This window comes from Octodon degus, unplaced genomic scaffold (assembly GCF_000260255.1).
Source record: "Octodon degus isolate 3935 unplaced genomic scaffold, OctDeg1.0 scaffold00020, whole genome shotgun sequence".
Classification (NCBI taxonomy): domain Eukaryota; kingdom Metazoa; phylum Chordata; class Mammalia; order Rodentia; family Octodontidae; genus Octodon; species Octodon degus.
In genome coordinates, this window is record NW_004524596.1 from 5469307 (window position 1) to 5488298 (window position 18992).

The 18992-nt window shown below is 44.7% G+C and overlaps 1 protein-coding gene across 2 annotated transcripts in view; it reads left to right on the top strand.

Moving 5' to 3' along the window:
- The window catches only part of Vit (vitrin), a 150400-nt gene that overhangs the window by 80735 nt on the left and 50673 nt on the right, over positions 1–18992 (top strand). For both annotated transcript variants that reach the window (XM_023711281.1, XM_023711282.1), the window contains exons 4-5: positions 9234–9390; positions 15045–15178. In XM_023711281.1, coding sequence (XP_023567049.1) covers positions 9234–9390; positions 15045–15178 — 291 coding nt within the window. The remainder of the gene's footprint in view (positions 1–9233; positions 9391–15044; positions 15179–18992) is intronic.

Here is an 18992-nt window from a genome sequence, read left to right on the forward strand (position 1 = left end):
TCACTCCCATCTCATACTCCACCCTCCTTCTTCCAAACAAAGGACAATTCCACAGGCAGACTCTGTGTCACCTCTCTGAACAGTTTAACCCACCCACTGGCTCTTGGAAGCTCAGGATATTTATCAAGACATTAATTCTGGAAAGACCATTGCTGGAAAGACTTGTCCTGGAAAGAGTTCTTTTTTTTATATAGATTTACTTTTTTTTCCCCCAGTGCCAAGGATTGAACTCAGGACCTTGCATTTGCCAGGCAAGGGCTTGTGCTGCTGGCTATCGCCCCAGGCCTGGAAAGAATTCTAGTGAAAACAATCGCTGACCTATCTGTCATGGTGGGCTTATGAATTTGCCTAGTTCCCATGCAACTTTGCAGTGGCAAACAGAAACACTGAAGTGACACCCAGGGTTTGACATAACATTTATTTTACATTCATGATCCCTGACAGGGAATTAATTATCCCCCAAAATGTCAGGCCCCAAAGGCTTAGGGAGCAGGATTCTATGGTCTATAAAGGGGAGGTACAGAAGTAGAGTACTTGGCTATCTTTGATTGGTTCTGACAACATGCATCACAGTAACCAGCCGTCTCTATGAGACAAAGTCACAGGAACTGTAACTGGGGCTATTATCTGGGCAATTAACAAACTGAAGTGCATTGTCTGTGGAATCTTCTGCTACATTTCTCCCTCTTTTATTTTCCCTGGCAAGGGGAGATAGGTCAGTGATCTAAGCGTCTGCCTGGCAAGCACAAGGACCCGGATTTGATCCCCAGTACCGCATGCCATGCTGGCCCCAGAACCCTGGGCACACCATGCTGGCCACCAGATCACAAAGAGTCCAAACTGTATAGTGAGATCCTGTACCAAATAAATAAATAAAAGATCATTTTCCCCAACAAATCTTTGCTGGGAATATTACAATCTTTTGAGCTAAGGTCCAGCTTAGGAGCAGTAACATTAGGGCTTCTGGGGGTCCTAAAATGGGCCCTACCTAGCCAGGGTGCCCAAGACTAAAAGTTTTCCACTCAGGAGTCTGAGGTTTGTTTCCCTGAGTTGCTTTTAGGAAGATACACAATTTAGGCCCGTCTGTTTTGTAACATTCCTCTGACAAGGGACTGAAGGAGTTAATATAAGTGTCCAATGTGATTTGGACATTTCTCAAAACTTGGCCAAGTGTTTGACTAATTGTCTGTAGAGCTAAAGCAAAACCCACAGCTGTCAGTGGGACAGGGAAGCAAGGACCAGGGTAAGCACCCTGAAAAGGCACAAAAATCAAGGAGGGATAGGTATGGAGCTATCCTGTGAACGGTGTCCTCAAGCCTGAGCCGTGCATGGACTGGTCAGCTTCTGCAGTGACCAGAGCAGCTCTTTGTGTACATTGTCTCTTCAGAGTGACCCTGAGAGCGGCTGTACAGGTGAACTCCCCAGCAATCACTGGATGGGTTCTTTTAACTCCAGAACGGTGGGTCTAAAGCCGGATTTCTGAAACTTCAAGAGCTCTAGAGGGAGTTAATACGCCACTGAGACATATGTGTGCACCAGAGTGTCTACAGGGACAGCTGTGCCCTGTCTTCAGGTCTTCCCAGTTGAAGGTGCTTATGGGAGCAACTTGCAAGCAGGGAAAGGCATCTTTTAAATCTAGACACGTAAACCAGGTGGCATCTGGAGGTGGCAGTCTAAAAAGGGTGTGTGGGTTGGGAACCGCAGATTAACACTGTCAGGATCCTGTTGCTTTAGACTTGCAATGTGTAGCTGGATAGCTATTTGTGCTTCCCCATGACGTAGGATGTGGCAACAAGGTCGATGGCCAGGCCCGAGGCTAGTCTTTGGCCTGTACCCCTGGAAGGACCATTTTCAGAACTTCAAGACTGTGGTTCTGTCCCAGGTGGATGCAGGCATCATCTTCCTCTCAGGGAACAGTCAGAGTTGGAAGTGCAGAGTTTAATGAGAGGGAGGCCGACTGGCTTGCTGCTGAGGAGACCGTTGCTTCTGAGGAGGCTGTCTCTTCCCAGTATGTGGACTGGTTTACGCAGAAACTCATGTTTGGTGAGATGTCCTCCCAGGCTGCAGGTTCCCGCCTGGCAGAAAGAAAATTTTGAAAGCAAAGAGTTCAGTTCCACTGTCTATCAGGAAGGTCACAGATTGGTCTCCAATACAGATATGGAAGCTTTTGAGAGTCCTTCTCTTTTAATCTGAAGGGGCATTTATTTTCTTAGTGTCCATAGTCCTTATATCAGTCTTCTGAGTACTAGTAAGAACTTTTGACAAATTGTCAGGCTTTTTGACCCCCTCTTTGACATCTTTGAGAAGCACTCAATTGGGTTGTTTCCAAGCAGGGTGACCTTTGGGAAAGGCCCCAGCAGCTCATTCATCAGGGCTGACAATCCAATTTTTCCTCAGTCAAAATGTAGAACTCAGACGGAATTGTTGACAGTCATTTCAGGTGGGCATTGGACAACACCATCTGTCCAGGATAGGAAGCAGAGGCTCTGGAAGAGGCTGGGGCTCTGTGGCTGAATGCAGGCACCAGCTGGCTGGAACCCGCTCAGTTGGCTGGAAGTAGACAAGCCAGGAGTGGGGAGTGAAGCTCTAGGTGTTGGCAGCAACTGTGGTGGCCAATGAGGATGCCACGGTGGAATGCTCAGGAACAATGTATATCTTTTTTAATTTTTTTCTTTGAGATGCAGGAGCAGTTTGGTTTCATTTTTAACTGTATAAAGCCCATTTTCCCCGCAGTCAGGGACTATTGGTTTCAACTAATTAGTTCCCATTTTATCTCCCTATGGTATATGTTGTATACATTTGAACAGTGGTACAACAGACAAAGGGTGGGTGCTCTTCAAAGAGAGAGGCCATTGAGATGCCCTCTTAGCCACATACTTCTTAGGGTCTTGGGTGATACTTAGCTAGGAAGGGTGTGATGTCGATCACCACAGAGCTGCAGGTCAAGGCCAAGTCAGCCACCATGACCAGTGCTTCCCAGTCTTGGTGCAGAGATGGGGCAGCCTAAGGCTTACACTGTCCACTGCACTCGCTCACACATTTATTCAGCACTCAGAGACTAAACATTCCAACTCTCATCCCTGGAAAGTGGTTCTGACTAACAAGAGCTGATCAGACTCTACCTTCTGCTCAAGCTGAGCAGGACTGACAGACACACAACCTGGGGCGCCCCCAGAGGTCTTACTGGAATCAAGCAAGGTGTTAAGCAGACAGGCAGGCAGACAGACTGTGTCCTCCTCCTTTTGGGGGTCCAATAGGAGCTACTAGAGAGGGGAGCCAGGAATCTTCCAGACCTCTGAAGGGACTTGAGAAACCACAAGGGCACCTTTCTGTCAGGACCTGGAGAGCTCCTTGCTTCATCTGTGAGAGCCACAACAGAGGACCAGAGAGATCATCACGGTTGGTCTTCCTTCCAATGCACCTGACGCGGTGGCAAACAGAAACACGGAAATGACACCCAGGATTCAGAGGCACATTTATTTTCTGTTGACTGGCACTGACAGGGCATCAACTGCCCCCAAAATGCCAGGCCCCAAAGACTTTATGGTCTGTAAACGGGAGGTACAGAGGTAGAGTACTTGACTATCTTTGATTGGTTCAGACAATATGTATCACAGTGACCAGCCATTTCTAAGAAACTAAAGTAATAGCTGGAGCTGGAGCTATTACCTGGGCAACCAACAAACTGAAGTATACTTCCCAGGGCAGGGGAGGGGGCACTTCCTGCTACAGCTTGACCCCTGCTGAGCTCCCAGACCTCATCCTGGACCTCTCTCTCCCACACTCACTCTGTTCCAGGCATACATACTTTTTTAAATGGTCTTCAAACCTAAGCCCATTTCTACATCACAGGTTTTGTCCTGGTCATTCCTTCTCCCAAGACTTTTCTGACTAACACCTTATGGTGATCCATTTGGCAGTGGTAGATGATTTAGTAGACAAGAGTAGAGGGACCAAATTCTTTAGACCATCTTAAAGAGTGAGGACATTATTCTAAGGGTGGTAGGAAGCCAATGAAGAATTTGGGTTCGGAGGATGATGAAATCTGATTTTTTTTTTTTTTGTAAGCAGCACCCTTTCTACTTTGATAGTAAAAAGCCTGGGGCAAGCAATGGCCATGCATAAAGGAATACACCAAGGCTAGAGGGGATGGTATTAACTGTCCAGGCAGAAAATGTCAGTGATTTAATCAAAGTGGGGGTAGAGAGACATAGCATATTTAGATATAAAAATGGTAGGAATTTCTAGTGGGTTGGTTTCATTCATTCATTCATTCAGCATTTTATTGAACATCAATGAACAAAACAGAAAAATCTCTGCCCTTGTGTCATTTATATTCTGCTAGATGAATGAAGATGTTACTAGAACTAGGTCTTTGGAAAATTAGTAGCATTTAAACAACTGGAGAGAAAAAGAGTTTCAGGCATGAGCAGAGACTCAAGCCAAATTTCAAGGCCTTTTGTATCTAGGAAGTAGTGAAGACTGTAGGACAAGCCCAATTTTATAGCAGGGACTCTGGAAAGTTCTTAAGGATTTTTTGAACTTTTCATAAAAGCACCAATAAGCTATTGATAGTTTTTGAGGAAAAAAAAAAACATGATCAAAGAGAGTTTTTTAAAAATTGAAGAAATGCTTTGTTAAATAAAAAGTCATTACAGGGCCGGCCAGATATCTCAGCGGATTGAAGCGCCTGCTTAGGCAGACATAGGAACCAGAGTTCAGTCCCTTGTCTGCCACGCCAGCCCTGTCCTATGGGCATGCTGAGACAGTGACTGAGACTGGGTGTGGTGGCATGCACCTGTAATCCCAGCGCTTGAGAGGCTGAAAATGGGAGAATCACTACGAGTCCGATCTGAGTAGTGAGACCCTGTAGACCTGTGCTAAATACAGAAAAAAAAAAAAAAAAAAGCATTACAAAGGAAGAGTTGATGTGAACTATTCCCTGAGGGTCACAGTCAGTAAGAACGATATATTCATGTTCAAACAGTCATTTTTATTCAACTAAATTAACAAATTTTGCGTAATTCCCTTAACATAGGATTTTACACTAGTTGAATATCACAGTGCAATAAATCAAGTTTAATATCAAAACTTTTCATGCCTTCATGATAAAATAATTCTTTCTCATTAATAACCACCAGGCAAGCTTACAAGAGCCTCCTCTAATTAATGAAGAAAAAATGTTCCCAGAAGCAGTGTAGCTTGCCTAAGATCACTGCAACTATTCATGGCAGAATAAGAATAGGAAGTATATAGTTTGATTTGGCCTGCTACACATCTGGCTTGTTGAATATGACATCACCCAATAATCACTTTTACTGTCCTAGGCAGGAAACCCAACCCACAGCAGAAACATTTGTAGTTTTGCCCTTGAGATTCTAATTGTGCATTAAAATAGTGGCTTAGCCAATATCAGTTTTCTGTTCTGAGCTGAGACCTTTTGCCCAAGAACACTGTGAGATCAATACAGCTGACACATGCGTTCAGAGGCCAACATCTAAGGAAATCCCACAGGTCTAACCATCTGGTTCGCAAGTGGTTGTTCTTGTCTCCCTGTGACTGATTCCCAAGGCCTTGGGGAGGAGCCCTTGGCAGACACTGAGGCACTGTGGTGTGAGTGTGACTCAAAAGTGACAGGTGAGGTAACTGTGGGGATCCAGCTGGAGGGAAGCCAAGTGCAGAGTTCTGCAAAGGTTCCACCGATGCGGGTCCTCGGAGCCATTAACTCAGGAACTTCCACACTGCCACCAGCCGGTGTCCACGCAGGAAGGTCCACACAGGGAGGAACAGTAGAGATTTTTGTCTTTCTTTCTTCTAGTGTTTTGGGAGGATTAAACTTTTCTAGAACTTTTCTCTCTCTCTCTCTCTCTCTATATATATATATATATATATATCCTTACCTGAGTTGAACAGTGGAGACATGACTTTCTGTCTGAATGCTGCTGGGCATTTGCCAAGCGTCATGCCTGGAAGAGATGCTTTTTGAGCAGCCATACCTTCTACTTGTCCTCTTTGTATTTTAGGGAAGGGTCTACAGGGTGTTCAGTGTCTCACTAGTAGGTCAGACTCGTAGTGATCTGCCTTTTTACAGGCTCCCAAGAGCTGGGATTACAGGTGCATGCTACCACGCCCAGTCGCAATTGCCATCTCAGCGCACCCTGGGGGCGGCGCCAGCACAGCAGGCCCTGGGATGGAACCCCAGACCCCTTCACCTGCTTGTAGGCACTTTAATCTGCTGAGCTATTTGGCTGGCCCAACTCGTCTTCTTAAAGATGTTGGCTTTCTCTATTTGGTGGATAAGATCTAGAGAAGGGGGAAGGAAAATAAGAAAAAGAACCTAAACAACAAAAGGAAGCTAAGAAGGAAAACCTAGTCTGTAAACATTGAGTAGCTCAAAAACATTCAGAGGAAATTTAAAAATAAGTCATTTCATCTGTGCCTGAATAGTGTTCCAGGATTCTTTAATGGTTACAAACTACCTCACAAGTAAGGGAAAAAGAAGCCCAGTGCTTTTCATATATAGCACTTAAAGGAAAGCTGCCAGAAAGATACAAATGGCTACTTTTTCCAGGCTGGACACAGCTAAGCTTTCCAGTGCTTTTGGCAATTACTCTGCTAAATTTAATCAGTTCACTCTCTCCGGCTCAATTTTCTGTAGAAATTTAACAAATATTTGACTTTTACCCACACTTGGTTGTTGCTTGTTGCTTTTCCAAAGTTCATGAGCATATGTGTTTGATTTCATTTGTTTCACCCTGTGGGACAAATTAATGAGCTAATCCACCAATTTTGCTAATCCAGTTGGGTGGAGATAAAGCAGATGTTACTGAAAGTATTTCCTTGGCCTTGAAACAACAATAACATCAACAAGACAAGGAAGAAAACAAAATCCAAATCCCCCCTCAAAGAGAAAGGAAAACATTGATTAGAAGAATGGAAACTATCTCCATGGGTCATTTTCCGTTTCTTTTCAATCAACTATTTCACAGAAAATCCTCCTGCACATACTATATGTACCTGAAGTGTTGCAGCAGGTTTGGTCACTATGTAACGCACATGTAATAAACTTCTAGATTTAGCCTCCTTGACTCTACCAAAAGATTTGGTTGGTCTGCCAGGAGATCCAAAATCTCAGAGTGCTGAAGTCTTACCAAAAATTAACCCCAGTTCAGAGAGTGCTTATCACTTCTTGTTTCCAAGTACTGAGAACCAAAGAGAAGTGTTTTATCTTCTTTGCATCTAAGGGAGGAGATGTCTTTGGAAACGGGCAAGTGATTTAAGGAAGAAAGGAGAACTGAGCATACTCAGTTACATCCGGGGATCAAACAATTAGCTAATTTGAGGTCAGAACAGAAATTTGAGAAAAGTCAAACATTGCCTTTAAAAGTATACTTTGAGATTCAAAATAACTTGGGTGAGGAGGCAATCCTTGGTAAAGAGAACGAACCAACTCCAAGCACAGTGTTCTACTTGACCTCAGGTTGTTGGAGCCTGTGGTCCAGCTCCGCCTCAGGAGTAGAAGCACAGTGGCCTTGCCCCAGTGGTAGAGCTTGTATGGGAGAGATGTGTTAGAAAGGAACAATTCTAACTTCTGTTCCCTCTCCAACCAGAATAAAATGTAACTCTGTCCATTCAGATATACAAGGGTTAAAGAGAGAGGGTGTGCGTGCCTGTGTACGTGTGTGCGTATGTGCGCGGGCGCGTGTGTGTTTGACTACAGCTGGAAACCATTAACAACTCTGAAACCATCTTGGTAACTCAGAGAGTGGGTGGCCTGGCAGAGCTCCTGGATTTGTGTGTGTAATCAGAGATTCTTAGCCCTAGGAAGGGTTTTATTTTCTACCTCCCACCCTGAGTAGAGACCCTCTCTTCAGCTATTCTTGCACACTTCCACTGACAGCCCATTCACGGCTCCATGAGGCAGCTCATTCCTCCAAGGATGTCAATTCCTAGAAAGTTCTTGGCAGAATTTGTCTCCTTGGGAAACTTACCTTTTAGGTTCTAGTTCAGCCCTTTGGCACACGGCAGCCCTACATATGAAGACAACTGACCCTCACCTGCAACTTGTAGCTCTCCTATGGCTAAATCAGCCATTTCTGCTGACCACTACTCCCATTTCGTGGTTCCCATTCCCTCCCTGAGCTGCTGCTCTGGACTCTGCTCACAGCTCTGAGTCCCTTCTGGAGAGGGGGGCTCAGAGCTGAGCACATTCCCAGCTGCAAGGTCCCAGGACTGTCATCTAGGGAACCTTCTCCTTCAGGAGTTTTTGAGGGAAAATATTTGCAAAGAAGTTGTGCCCTGCCCACCCTTTCATAAGTGCTGTCATATAGCATATACTCTACCTTAACCCCAAGCAAACTGTCAGCTCCAGAAAACCTGCCTATTGGGTAGAAATAACCTACACGGGCAGTAAGAAAGCAAGAAAGAAAGAGAGGAGGGAGAAAAGAGTTGACAAACTTCCCGGATGCTTGGCAGGGGAGTTCGTGGCCTTCTACCAAGTACAGCTCTGACAGTGCCCGGGGCTAGAGCAGAGGCAGCAAAGCTATGGCCCAAGTGCTGCAGCCAGTTGTCTGTTATCTTTGAAAGCTCTAAAAGGTTCACCATCGCTGGCCTAGAGGATCCTGTAGGACCAGGACACCCGTCACATTCATTAAATTTCCCCATCCAAAAACCTCCCATCGTCCCCACCTCCTGCACAAAGCACAAGCGCTCCAGCCGCCTGAACCAGGCTCAGCCTGGCATCACGCTGCCCTCCCACAGGCTCGGGCCCGGTGCTTTTGGCCAGCAGGTCACTTTTTCCCAATCACCTCTGACTCCAAGATCTGCACCTCCATTTCTTGATCTTTCTACCACAGATTTCCCTCCTATAAACTTGTCTGAGAGTTTTCTCTTCCCGGGTTAGGAACAGAGCATCTGAAAAAACAGTAACCTCCTGCTGTTACCTCAAGATTGTTCCAGGTCACTGCAGGTAGATCTTTTCCCAGAGTTCTCTTCCTTAATTCATCATCCAAATAAGCACAGAATCAGCTTTTTGTTTTCAATTTCTGCAGGTTAAGTGCTGTGGGTGCCCCTTGTTCTTTGGGTCTAAGGAATGTCCTATTACGGCTTTGCTTTCACACCAGGAAGGGATGCAGGCTTAACTCAGGTTCTGACTTTTAGAGATTAAGTAAATGAATATGCCTAACCTGACGGGTCTCCCCAAGGGTAATTTTGACTTCACCTCGTATTCCCAGCTGTGCCTCAGATCAACTGTGATGTCAAAGCTGGAAAGATCATCAATCTTGAGTTCATCGCGAAATGTCCAGCAGGCTGCCAGGATCCCAAGTACCACGTCTATGGCACCGGCATCTACGCATCGTACTCCAGCGTCTGTGGTGCTGCAGTGCACAGGTGGGTGGTGCTGAGCTCCTTAATAATTAGCACAGAGGGGCGGAGCACCTGCTGCACCGTTGCTGTATGTAGTGGAACACGTACACACCACACTGAGTCCTGCGTCATATCCCGCAGCCTTGCCGGGAAGCAATAACCAGAGATCGCACGTGGCCCTACATCTCTTTCCATGGCACTCTTAGAAAGGACAGCTTCATACACCGCGGTGGGAAAGGAAAGAATGCTATTCTTCATAGCCCTGACGAGGAAATCAGAGTTCTTGATGTTACAAAGCATCTCCCGCCACCCCTCCCCCACGGGCTCAGCATGGAAATGATGAGCGAGTCGTCGGGAACTATCCAGAAATTTGGAGAAAGACATCAAAGTGGTGGTGATGGCCTGAAGGTAGATGGGATAAGAAAATGTGAGGAGGAGGGCCACAGGGGGCACCGCTCACCCGGCCGCTGGTCTGAGATCCAGGAGGGTGGGCAGGAGGAATGTTTCCCTTCGGACTAAGTCTCTGCCCAAGTGAGGAGAGGCACGGGTGACCTTCACAGAATTCTCAGATGTTGTGTTTGTTTGGGGTCCAAAGACAAGGAAACGCGTAAGTTGATATTTTTGATGATAAGGCTAAGGGCGTGTGACCAACACTTCACCCACCTTGTGCTGAGTCTTTACATCAGGCCCCCTATGTTGTGTCTGCTGCTCCTGCGTGGGACTGAAAAGCAAAGTTAGGCCACATTAGGCAAAGCTTTCCCTAAAGCCACACAATTAGAAAGTAGCAGGGTGGGGACTATACCTAAGTTCGTGCTAACTGCAGAGCCCGTACTCCTGACCGCTGCCAACACAGCTCTGGTGGGGCTCTCAAGTCGGGGCTCAGCTCCTCGGTGATGAGGGAAGTCTCTGAACTTTTTAGGCTTCTGGTGCCAATTTTCTCTGTTGGAAGGAAAGCCTGTTAGTTGCTATGCTAGTTACTTTTCTGTCATTACTGAGACAAAATACCCGGCACCCAAGGTTAAAGGAGGAAAGGTTTATTTAGCTCACAGTTTGTAGAAGTTTCAGTCTATAGTAAGCTGTCTCTAAAGCAGGGTGGCACATGGCAGAAGGGCAGTGTTCACGGTGGCAGAAGATACCAACAGCATCAAGAGAGGAGGGACAGCGAATGGGAAGCCTCTTTCTGTCCCTTAGGTTGTTACATGCAGGCTACCGCCCGAGGACAGGTGTAGCACTCACACCCTTAATCCATGAATCAATCACATCCTCTTGATTCAGCGCCCTCTGAAAAGCCCCATATAAAATGCAGGAAGCTTTGGGAGGACAGGTAGACACAAACCACAGCTGTTGCCCCATCATAGCTCTGCAAAGTAAGAGGAGATGGTATAAAATCCATTCCTCCTCAAGGTGGCTGGTCAGTAGACACTCTGAAATTTGGAAGGAACAGTTAGAAAAAACACACATAAGGTCAAGTTTAAGAATTATTACTAGAGGGCTGGGGAATTAGCTCAGTGGCACAAGTGCCTGCCTGGCAAGCACAAGGTCCTGAGTTCGATCCCTAGTACCAAAAAAAACAAAAATTTTTTTGGAAGTTTAGGGAAGGGTCTACAGGATGTTCAGGATTTCACTAGTAGATCAGACTCAGTGATCTACCTGTTTACAGCCTCCCAAGAGCTGGAATTACAGGCACACACCATGCCACCATGCCCAATCTCAATTGCCATCTCAGCGCACCCTGGGGGCAGGGCCTGGCACAGCAGGCCTATGGATCAAAACCCCCACCCTAGCACCTGCTTGCAGGCGCTTTAATCCGCTGAGCTATTTGGCTGGCCTGACCAAAAAAAAAAAATTATTAGTAGCTTGCGCTAGGCATGATTCCCTTTTCCTCATGGCTCTGGAGGAGTGATGAACTCCCTGGCTCTTCAACAGGAGAAGAATAATGGAAGCTCTCTTCAGGCTAAGTAGTAGACCTTAAAAGAAAAGAACACCAAGCACAGTTATATAACTGAAAATTGTAGAATAAAAATAGTTTTGTTTTCCCCTGAAATCAATTTCATGCAAAAAAGTACACACATGTACACACACATGCCCCGAACACACATGTATGCCTACGGTTATTTCCTCCACATCCTATCCCTACCCATGTGCTTATACATTAGTGCTGGTCTACCTCACGTGTGGATGTATGTGTGTGCCTGTTCTCACACACACACATCTTTACACACATGTTCATGCCTGCACGCCCCCTCCAGTGTATATCTGTGCAGATGCTCCAAAGACATCTGCTGCGGGTGCTGCACCAGGCTTAAGGCTGCCTGTACTTTTCCAGTTGTGTCCCTAGGTGGTTGACTCCTTGTTTCTGGCATTTTCTGTCTCTCCCCTGCTCTCCTACAGTTCTTAGACAGAATAGAGCCACCATAGTAAATCTGACCTCACCAGGAAGGTTGTTGACCAATAATCCTTCATACGATGATGCCCTCCTAGACTTATCTCAATCCAGTAAGGCTGTCATGAGCATCTTCACTTGCAGAGGAGGAATTTGGGCATAGGGAAGATAAATAATTAAACTGCTAATTAGTTGCACATTGAAGATTAAAACTTGTGTCCCCTGACTTCCAGCCCAGATGCCAAGTGATACATTCATACAAAATTGGGGACTGGGGAGATATCTCAGTAGTCTAAGTACCTGTCTGACAAGTGCAAGGACCCAGGTTTGATTCCCCAGTACCACATGCCCTGCTGGCCCTGGAACCCACGGGGAGCTGGGCTGGCCACCAAAACTGGGCATACACCTGTAATCCCAAATCTTAGGAGGCTGAGACAAGAGGAACACTATGAGTCTGAGCTGGGTAATGATAACCTGTACCAAATAAATAAAAAAATAATAATTTTTTTAAAAAAATTGTGGAGGCCCAGCACTACTCAGTTACTAAGTAAGGATTTGAGGGGGTATAGATCTTACCCAAACAATAATTGGGCATCTGCTACACTAGTAAGTCTCCCTGCTGCGAAATACTGGCGTTCTCAGTCCACCCGCAAGACGAGGCTTCCTTTGCTACCCCAAGAAGAAAGTCCCATAAGAAAGCAATACCTCCTGTGTGCAGCACCCCGAAGTCTGGGTCTCCAGTCCTGTGTAACCCTCATGGGGACAGCAGCATGGGACTTCTGACTCCTACACCCGAGCAGGGATGTGAGCATACAGCTCCTCAACGAGCAGTACATGGGGCAATGCGGTGTAAGCTCAAGGGCAGAATAATTTCTCTGGAGAAAAAGCAAAATATAACTGTTATATCATTTGTCTCATTAATTATAAGTAAAGAAAGCATGGTGTCATTTTTTTTACTAATTAGAATTTTCAGCCTAAGTCAGCAATGTACTGGTAAATGCTTAAAAATCAGCTCTCCAAAAGGGGTGGCCTGATTTGCCAATTTCCACATATAAATAGTCTCACCTTGGCTGATTTCAAGCTACCAAGTCAAGGCAGCCAGCTCTGAAAATCCAGAAAGCTTAGCAATCAGACCCTGAAAGGTGGGTCTCAGTGCCAACCAAGCAGCACCGGTGGGACTTTTTCCATGCAGGCCTGGGACACTGTCCTTGAAATACGCAAATTTCTGCTTTAGGTGAGAGACAAAATTAATTCAAAATATGTTTAGAAAGTAGTACAGGGTGTGACAAAGCCAGAGTCCACAGTGTGAGAACAAGAATCTAAGGGGCTGGTACAGTAGGGCCAGCATCTTCCCTAAAGAGAGGAGGTGTTGGGAACAGGTGTGCCACAAAAGCTTCACCACAGCTGGAGAAGAGGGTCACTGATGGTGGAGAGAGCGTGGCAGAGACTCAGGGAGGGAGGAGGCAGCTGGGAGCTCCGTGCCCTTGGGTCCTCAGAGGTCACCACGACGAAGCAAACAAGCCCCAGGTGGGAGGTCACCTAGATCTGGGTTCCGATCTCTCCGGCAGTTCACTGGGTGCAAAATCCTGAATGAACCACTCCCAGGAAGGGCCTGTTTCTACAGAATGGAAGTAACGACATTCCCTCCACACCAGGCCTCGGAGGTTTTCTGGGAGAGCCCAGAGAAATGCCACATATGAGATGATTTTAAAGCAGTCAAGTGCTTTGTGTGTCAGGTATTACTATCACTTTCTTTCCTTCTGGGCCATTGGAAAGCTGAGTGGTGAAAACTGTTAAGTCATCACAAAGTTGGGAAGGCAGGAAATGGCGGCTCTCGTTCCTGGAGGGAAGCAGGGGTGCTGATGGGAACAGATCCACGTTCATTTTTATTCCCCACCCCATAAATTACAGATACCAAAAGAGCCATGTGAGACTCTGGGACAAGGAAATGACAGAGGAAAAGTGCTATTTAGGAACCAGAAAGGACCCCCTGCCTAACAGAAGAAAAAGTATGACACGTCCATCACTTTTACATTAGGACTTTGCCTGACAGAATCCTAGTGATTAAAGAAATCATTGCCAGTCTTTGGGAATCTCTCTCTCTCTCTCTCTCTCTCTCTCTCTCTCTCTCTCTCTCTCTGCCTCTGTCTCTGTCTCTGTCTCTGTCTCTGTCTCTCTCATCATCTCTCATCACTGGCCTAAAATAAAATAAATAATTTGAATAATTCCATACAACCCTTTTAACCAACTGGATTTGTTCTGCAATGTCATAAAACCAAGTTGAAAATTGTCAGGGGAAAAATATTTCTTAATGGAACCAGTGGGCAGATTCCACACCTTGGCTACTGTGAATAGCACCCCAATAAGCAGTATACAGGTACCTCTATTGGGTGCTGACTTACATTCCCTTGAGTATATATATACCCAGGAGTGGTAGCCCTGGGCCTTATGGTAGTTCTGGTTTTAGCCTTTTGAGAGTCGGCCTAGATGCCCAACAACAGATTAACGGATAAAGAAAGTAATGCATAGATTGTGTCATTTGTGATTTGTAGAAAAAAAGATGGAACTAGAGACCCTCATGTTAAGCAAAATAAGCCAGACTCAGAAAGACATGTGTCATATGTTTTCTTTTATGTGTGGACTCTAGAGAGAAAAAAGATGACACAAAAGTGGGAGAGGGACTGATAGGGAATGGGTAGGACTACACAGGGGTGGAGGGCGAGGAAGGAGAGTAAGGAAGACAGATATGATAAAAGCACAGTGTATGTACACATGGAAACGTCACAATGAACCTTTGCCTTTGTATGATCCATTCACACTAATAATTATTTAAAAAGGGAAGAAGGAGAAAAAGAAGAGGAGAGGGAGGGAGAGGGAAGGAAGAGGAAGAGGAAGAGAGAGAGAAAAAACAAGTGGGAAGCGAGGAGCGATGGCACACACTTGCAGTACCAGCTGCTCAGGGAACAGACAGGAGGCTCACTTGAGATCAGGCGTCCAGGGCCAGCTGGGGCAACATAGGGAGCTGGGGAGGCGAAAGCCAGGGACGTGGAAGTCTAAGGCGCAGTGACAAAGCAAGATTCCTGACTAATTAAACAAGCAGTTCTTGGAGGAAGGAAGAGGATGTCTGACGGGGGAGGTCAGAGGTCAGGCGGAGAGCCAGAGGAACCATTTTTGGGGGTAATCTTTTTCCTCAGCACACTCGTATGTTTAAATAAAAGTAGAGGATGGTTTGATCACCTGTTGGCCTTAAGTAGTATCTCTGTCCTTTCTTTAAAACCCTTTTTCTTTTTCATAGTGGTGTGCTCGATAATTCAGGAGGGAAAATACTTGTTCAGAAAGTGGCGGGACAGTCTGGTTACAAAGGGAGCTACTCCAATGGCGTCCAGTCACTGTCTCTACCACGATGGAGAGAATCCTTCATCGTCTCAGGTATGGCCACATTGGCAGGCGCCTGGGGGGCATCTCAGGATGAAAAGTGGGGTTTCTTTAGGGGGAGGGGTACTGTTAGTTTTTATTTATATCTTCATAAATACATGAAGCATTAATTCTTCTGATAATTAGGATCATGAAACAATGAATGTAACTACATGGTAAATCACTACAAAGTGAAATATTAAAAAGCTCCAACTATTCATTTCAAAGACACTTGTACCTACCTCTAAGTCATATCAAACTTTCAATGAAAATAATTAACTTTAATAACTGGAGTTTTTAACTGGTCCTTTAGCTGGACCAAATATGTCCCAAGTCTAGAAATGCATCCTCTGTGATTTGTGACAAATTAATAGCTGGTACAAATCCTTAGAGAACTGAGCCACAGGTTGTTTTTTTTTTTTTTAGCTATTTTAAATTTTTAGTTGCTTTGATGTTTTCTCAGTTCTCTCTGGCTAGCTTGATGACATTTTTTTGTAGATAATCATTTTCAGTCTTTGCTGCCTCACATCCTTTCCCCTTTTCATGACCTAAGACCACCATAGCATATTTTCATGCTTAAAAGATAACCAGGTATTTTCATACCATTACTACCCACTTTCCTTCCCACTTGTTTCTGCTTTGGTGAATTTCCCCAGCCCAATCTATTTTGAAATTTTTATATTATTGAAAAATTAAAGAACAGTCCAGGGCCAGCAAGATAGCTCAGCAGACTAAGCACCGGCTTAGGCAAGCGCAAGGATGGGGTTTGATCCCTAGTACCACATGCTGCGCCAGCCCTGCCCCTGGGCACACTGAGATCAGGCATGGTGGAGCATGCTTATAATCCCAGCTCTGGAGAGGCTGAGGCAGGAGGGTTGCTTCAAGCTGAAGGCCAGCCTGGGCTACATAGTGAATTTAAGGTCAGCTTGAGTTACATAATGAGACCCTGTCTCAAAAAACAAATAAAAAACATTTTAAGGAAAAATGATTGTGGATGTAGCTTAGTAATACAGTGCCCCTAAATTCAACCTCCCAGTGGCAGGAAAAAAATTGTACTCATCTCCAAAACATTCTTTATAATAATTTCTTTTAATTTTTGTTTGATTATAATCTGATAAAAGATTATAAATTGCATTTTAGTTATCATATCTGTTTAGTCTTCTTTAACTCCCCCACTACACTATTTTTAAAATAATTTTATTGAGAAACAGGGGCTGGTGAGATGGCTCAGTGGTCTAAAGCACCTACTTAGAATAAGCTTAGCAAAGCACAGGGACCGCGGTTCAATCCCCCAGCACCACATGCCAGCCAGCCCCACCCCCTGGTGGGCTGAGCTGGCCACACACACACACACACACACACACACACACACACACACTAAATAAATAAACTTTTAAAAAATTGAAAAAAATAATAATTTTATTGAGAAACAAATATCAATGAGACAGTTTCAAAACTGATTACTGGCACATTTACAGTAATTAATACATTGCATATTATTGTCTTAGTGGTTATTCATTGTACAAGATGCAACATGATATCCTGTCTTGAACACTATTTTAACAAACCTCTCTATTCATTGAATTAAGAGAGTGGAGCTGTGTATCTATCCCAACTATTTTCAGTATAAAGGGTTGTTCATTTCTAACCCACTTTTTTGGTTAGTTTTGTCAGAGAAGGGCATTCCATTGTCATTTAAATATTGTAGTGCTTGAATTCAGCAGAATCTCCCAATAGAGTCCAGTAGTCCATAATAGTAGTGGGTTTTCCATAAGACTGGCACTGTCCAAAGTTGCTGACTTGAGCTTTTTACAGCTCAACCTATTAATGTGGCTTTACTTTTTATACTTCATTTTCATACTTTTCTGCTTGATGGTTAAGACCAGGATAAAGTATGACCTACACTGCTTCTTTTGATTACAAATGGTACTGACATCTATGATGACCACGACATTTGTCTAGTGCTATTTCTTATAATCTGAACCAAAAACATGCCAATCTGTACCCTTCTGATTAAATTCAGATCAAATATTTTGAAAAGGATAGGTGGCATCATAGCACACGCAACGTGTTATACCATAGTGGCCATAGCAAGAGGCGTAAAGTAGTTTGTCTCATTGTTGCTGATACTAAATCTGGTCACCTGGATATTTTCCTATGCCTCCAAAGGTTAAGAATACTTGTGTCAATAAGTAATCGGTAGGATGATGCTTCAAAACAAATGTGTACCTTGTTCCCCAGTAAATGTCACTCAACACATTAGCAGCCTTTGCTCATCTTTGCAGTGGCAAATAGTACAGTAGTACAGTAGTCCCTTGGAATCACGAGGGACCGGGCAGACCCTTCTGAATGTCAAAGTCTTCAGGATGTTCAAGTCTCGAATGCTGCGATTTAGTATTTACTTAAAACTTTCATGCATCCTCTCCTATGCTTCCATCTCTAGAGTACTTCTAATGCCCAGCACAAAGGCAATGTTAGGCACACAGCTGTTGCAGTGTAGTGATGGAAAGCGATGTGCATCTGCAGCACAGACATGATTTTATCCAAATATTTTCAATCTAGTTAGTTGGATGAAGAGAGTCGGAAGCCATGAAAACAGAGGACTGGCTATAATTGTAAAGTTCTAATTTTTCCCAGTTATGCCTTCCTTCCACATTTTAGTAGCTGGTAGTCTTACGTAAGATGAGTTTTCTTTCTCCCACTGATAACTTTGTAAATGTGGTCAATGGACTAGTGGCCCATTTTTAAAACTATGTTACATTATCATCACTGTCCTTATTGTCCTTGTTGGTCCTCAAATAAGACTTTGACAGGCCCACAGTGATGTTTGTGTCCTTTGTACACCTTGAACTTCCACTGCTTTGATTATGAACTTCCATATTCTCTAAGGAAACAGAGGAGTTTCCAAGGAATTTTAAACTAGATTAGGGCAAAACTTCCTGACGTCTCGGCAAGACCGGATGCTGTAAGACTTCGCTGAGATGTAGGCACCTACAGAAAGCGAACAAGAAATGCTTTATGACACAGTGGCTCTTCCAAGCTGGGCAGTTCTCTGGCATGGTTTGGCATCAGGCTCCAAACTTCTGCTGTCCTCTATCCATCAGAGTTGTAACAAAACTAAAAACAGACCTTTGAGGATTCTTCTTCAATTCAGCAGTCCCTGTTTTCTTGGCCCAGCCACATACTGTCCACCTCAGGTTCAACTTAGATTTGTTTTTTTTTTTATCAGATAATGGACAGCCACCCACCACCAGACGGCAGGTCTCTGCTTTGTAAGGAAGAATCCAGAACAGGTGCTACATGAAAACGCAAGTGCCTAGATTGCACAGAGCTAGACGTGTAATCCCCACGTAGCTCTTCACCAAGCAACTCCTGGCTAGCAAAGAGCATTTCAACCTCACAGTCTCCACATGCAACCCAAGAATCTCACTAAAGCTTTAAATAGAAAGATTAATTCCATAAGAGTGGATATGAAAAAAAAAAAAAAAGAGTGGATATGTGTTGGGTTTTTAAATGAAAGTCAATCTGCTGAGTTTATATCCTATAAATCTCAACTGCCACCTCCGCTCATTCTACCTTGTGACATTTGACTGCAAATACATTTTGCCAAGGAGAATAAACATTTGTGCTTCTGCTGTGGCTGGGAGCGCCCTTCTAAATAGATGAGTTAGAGATCACACCGCTGCAACGGGCTGCAGCCCAGAAAGACTCCATTATTACCAGGTTCGCGGCCAACAAGTTTAACAGGATGATGTTATGGTCGTCTTCTGAAGGCCAGACTGCCTCCATGACCTTTGTCTAGGCTTTTATTTCTAAGTTTTCCAGGTCG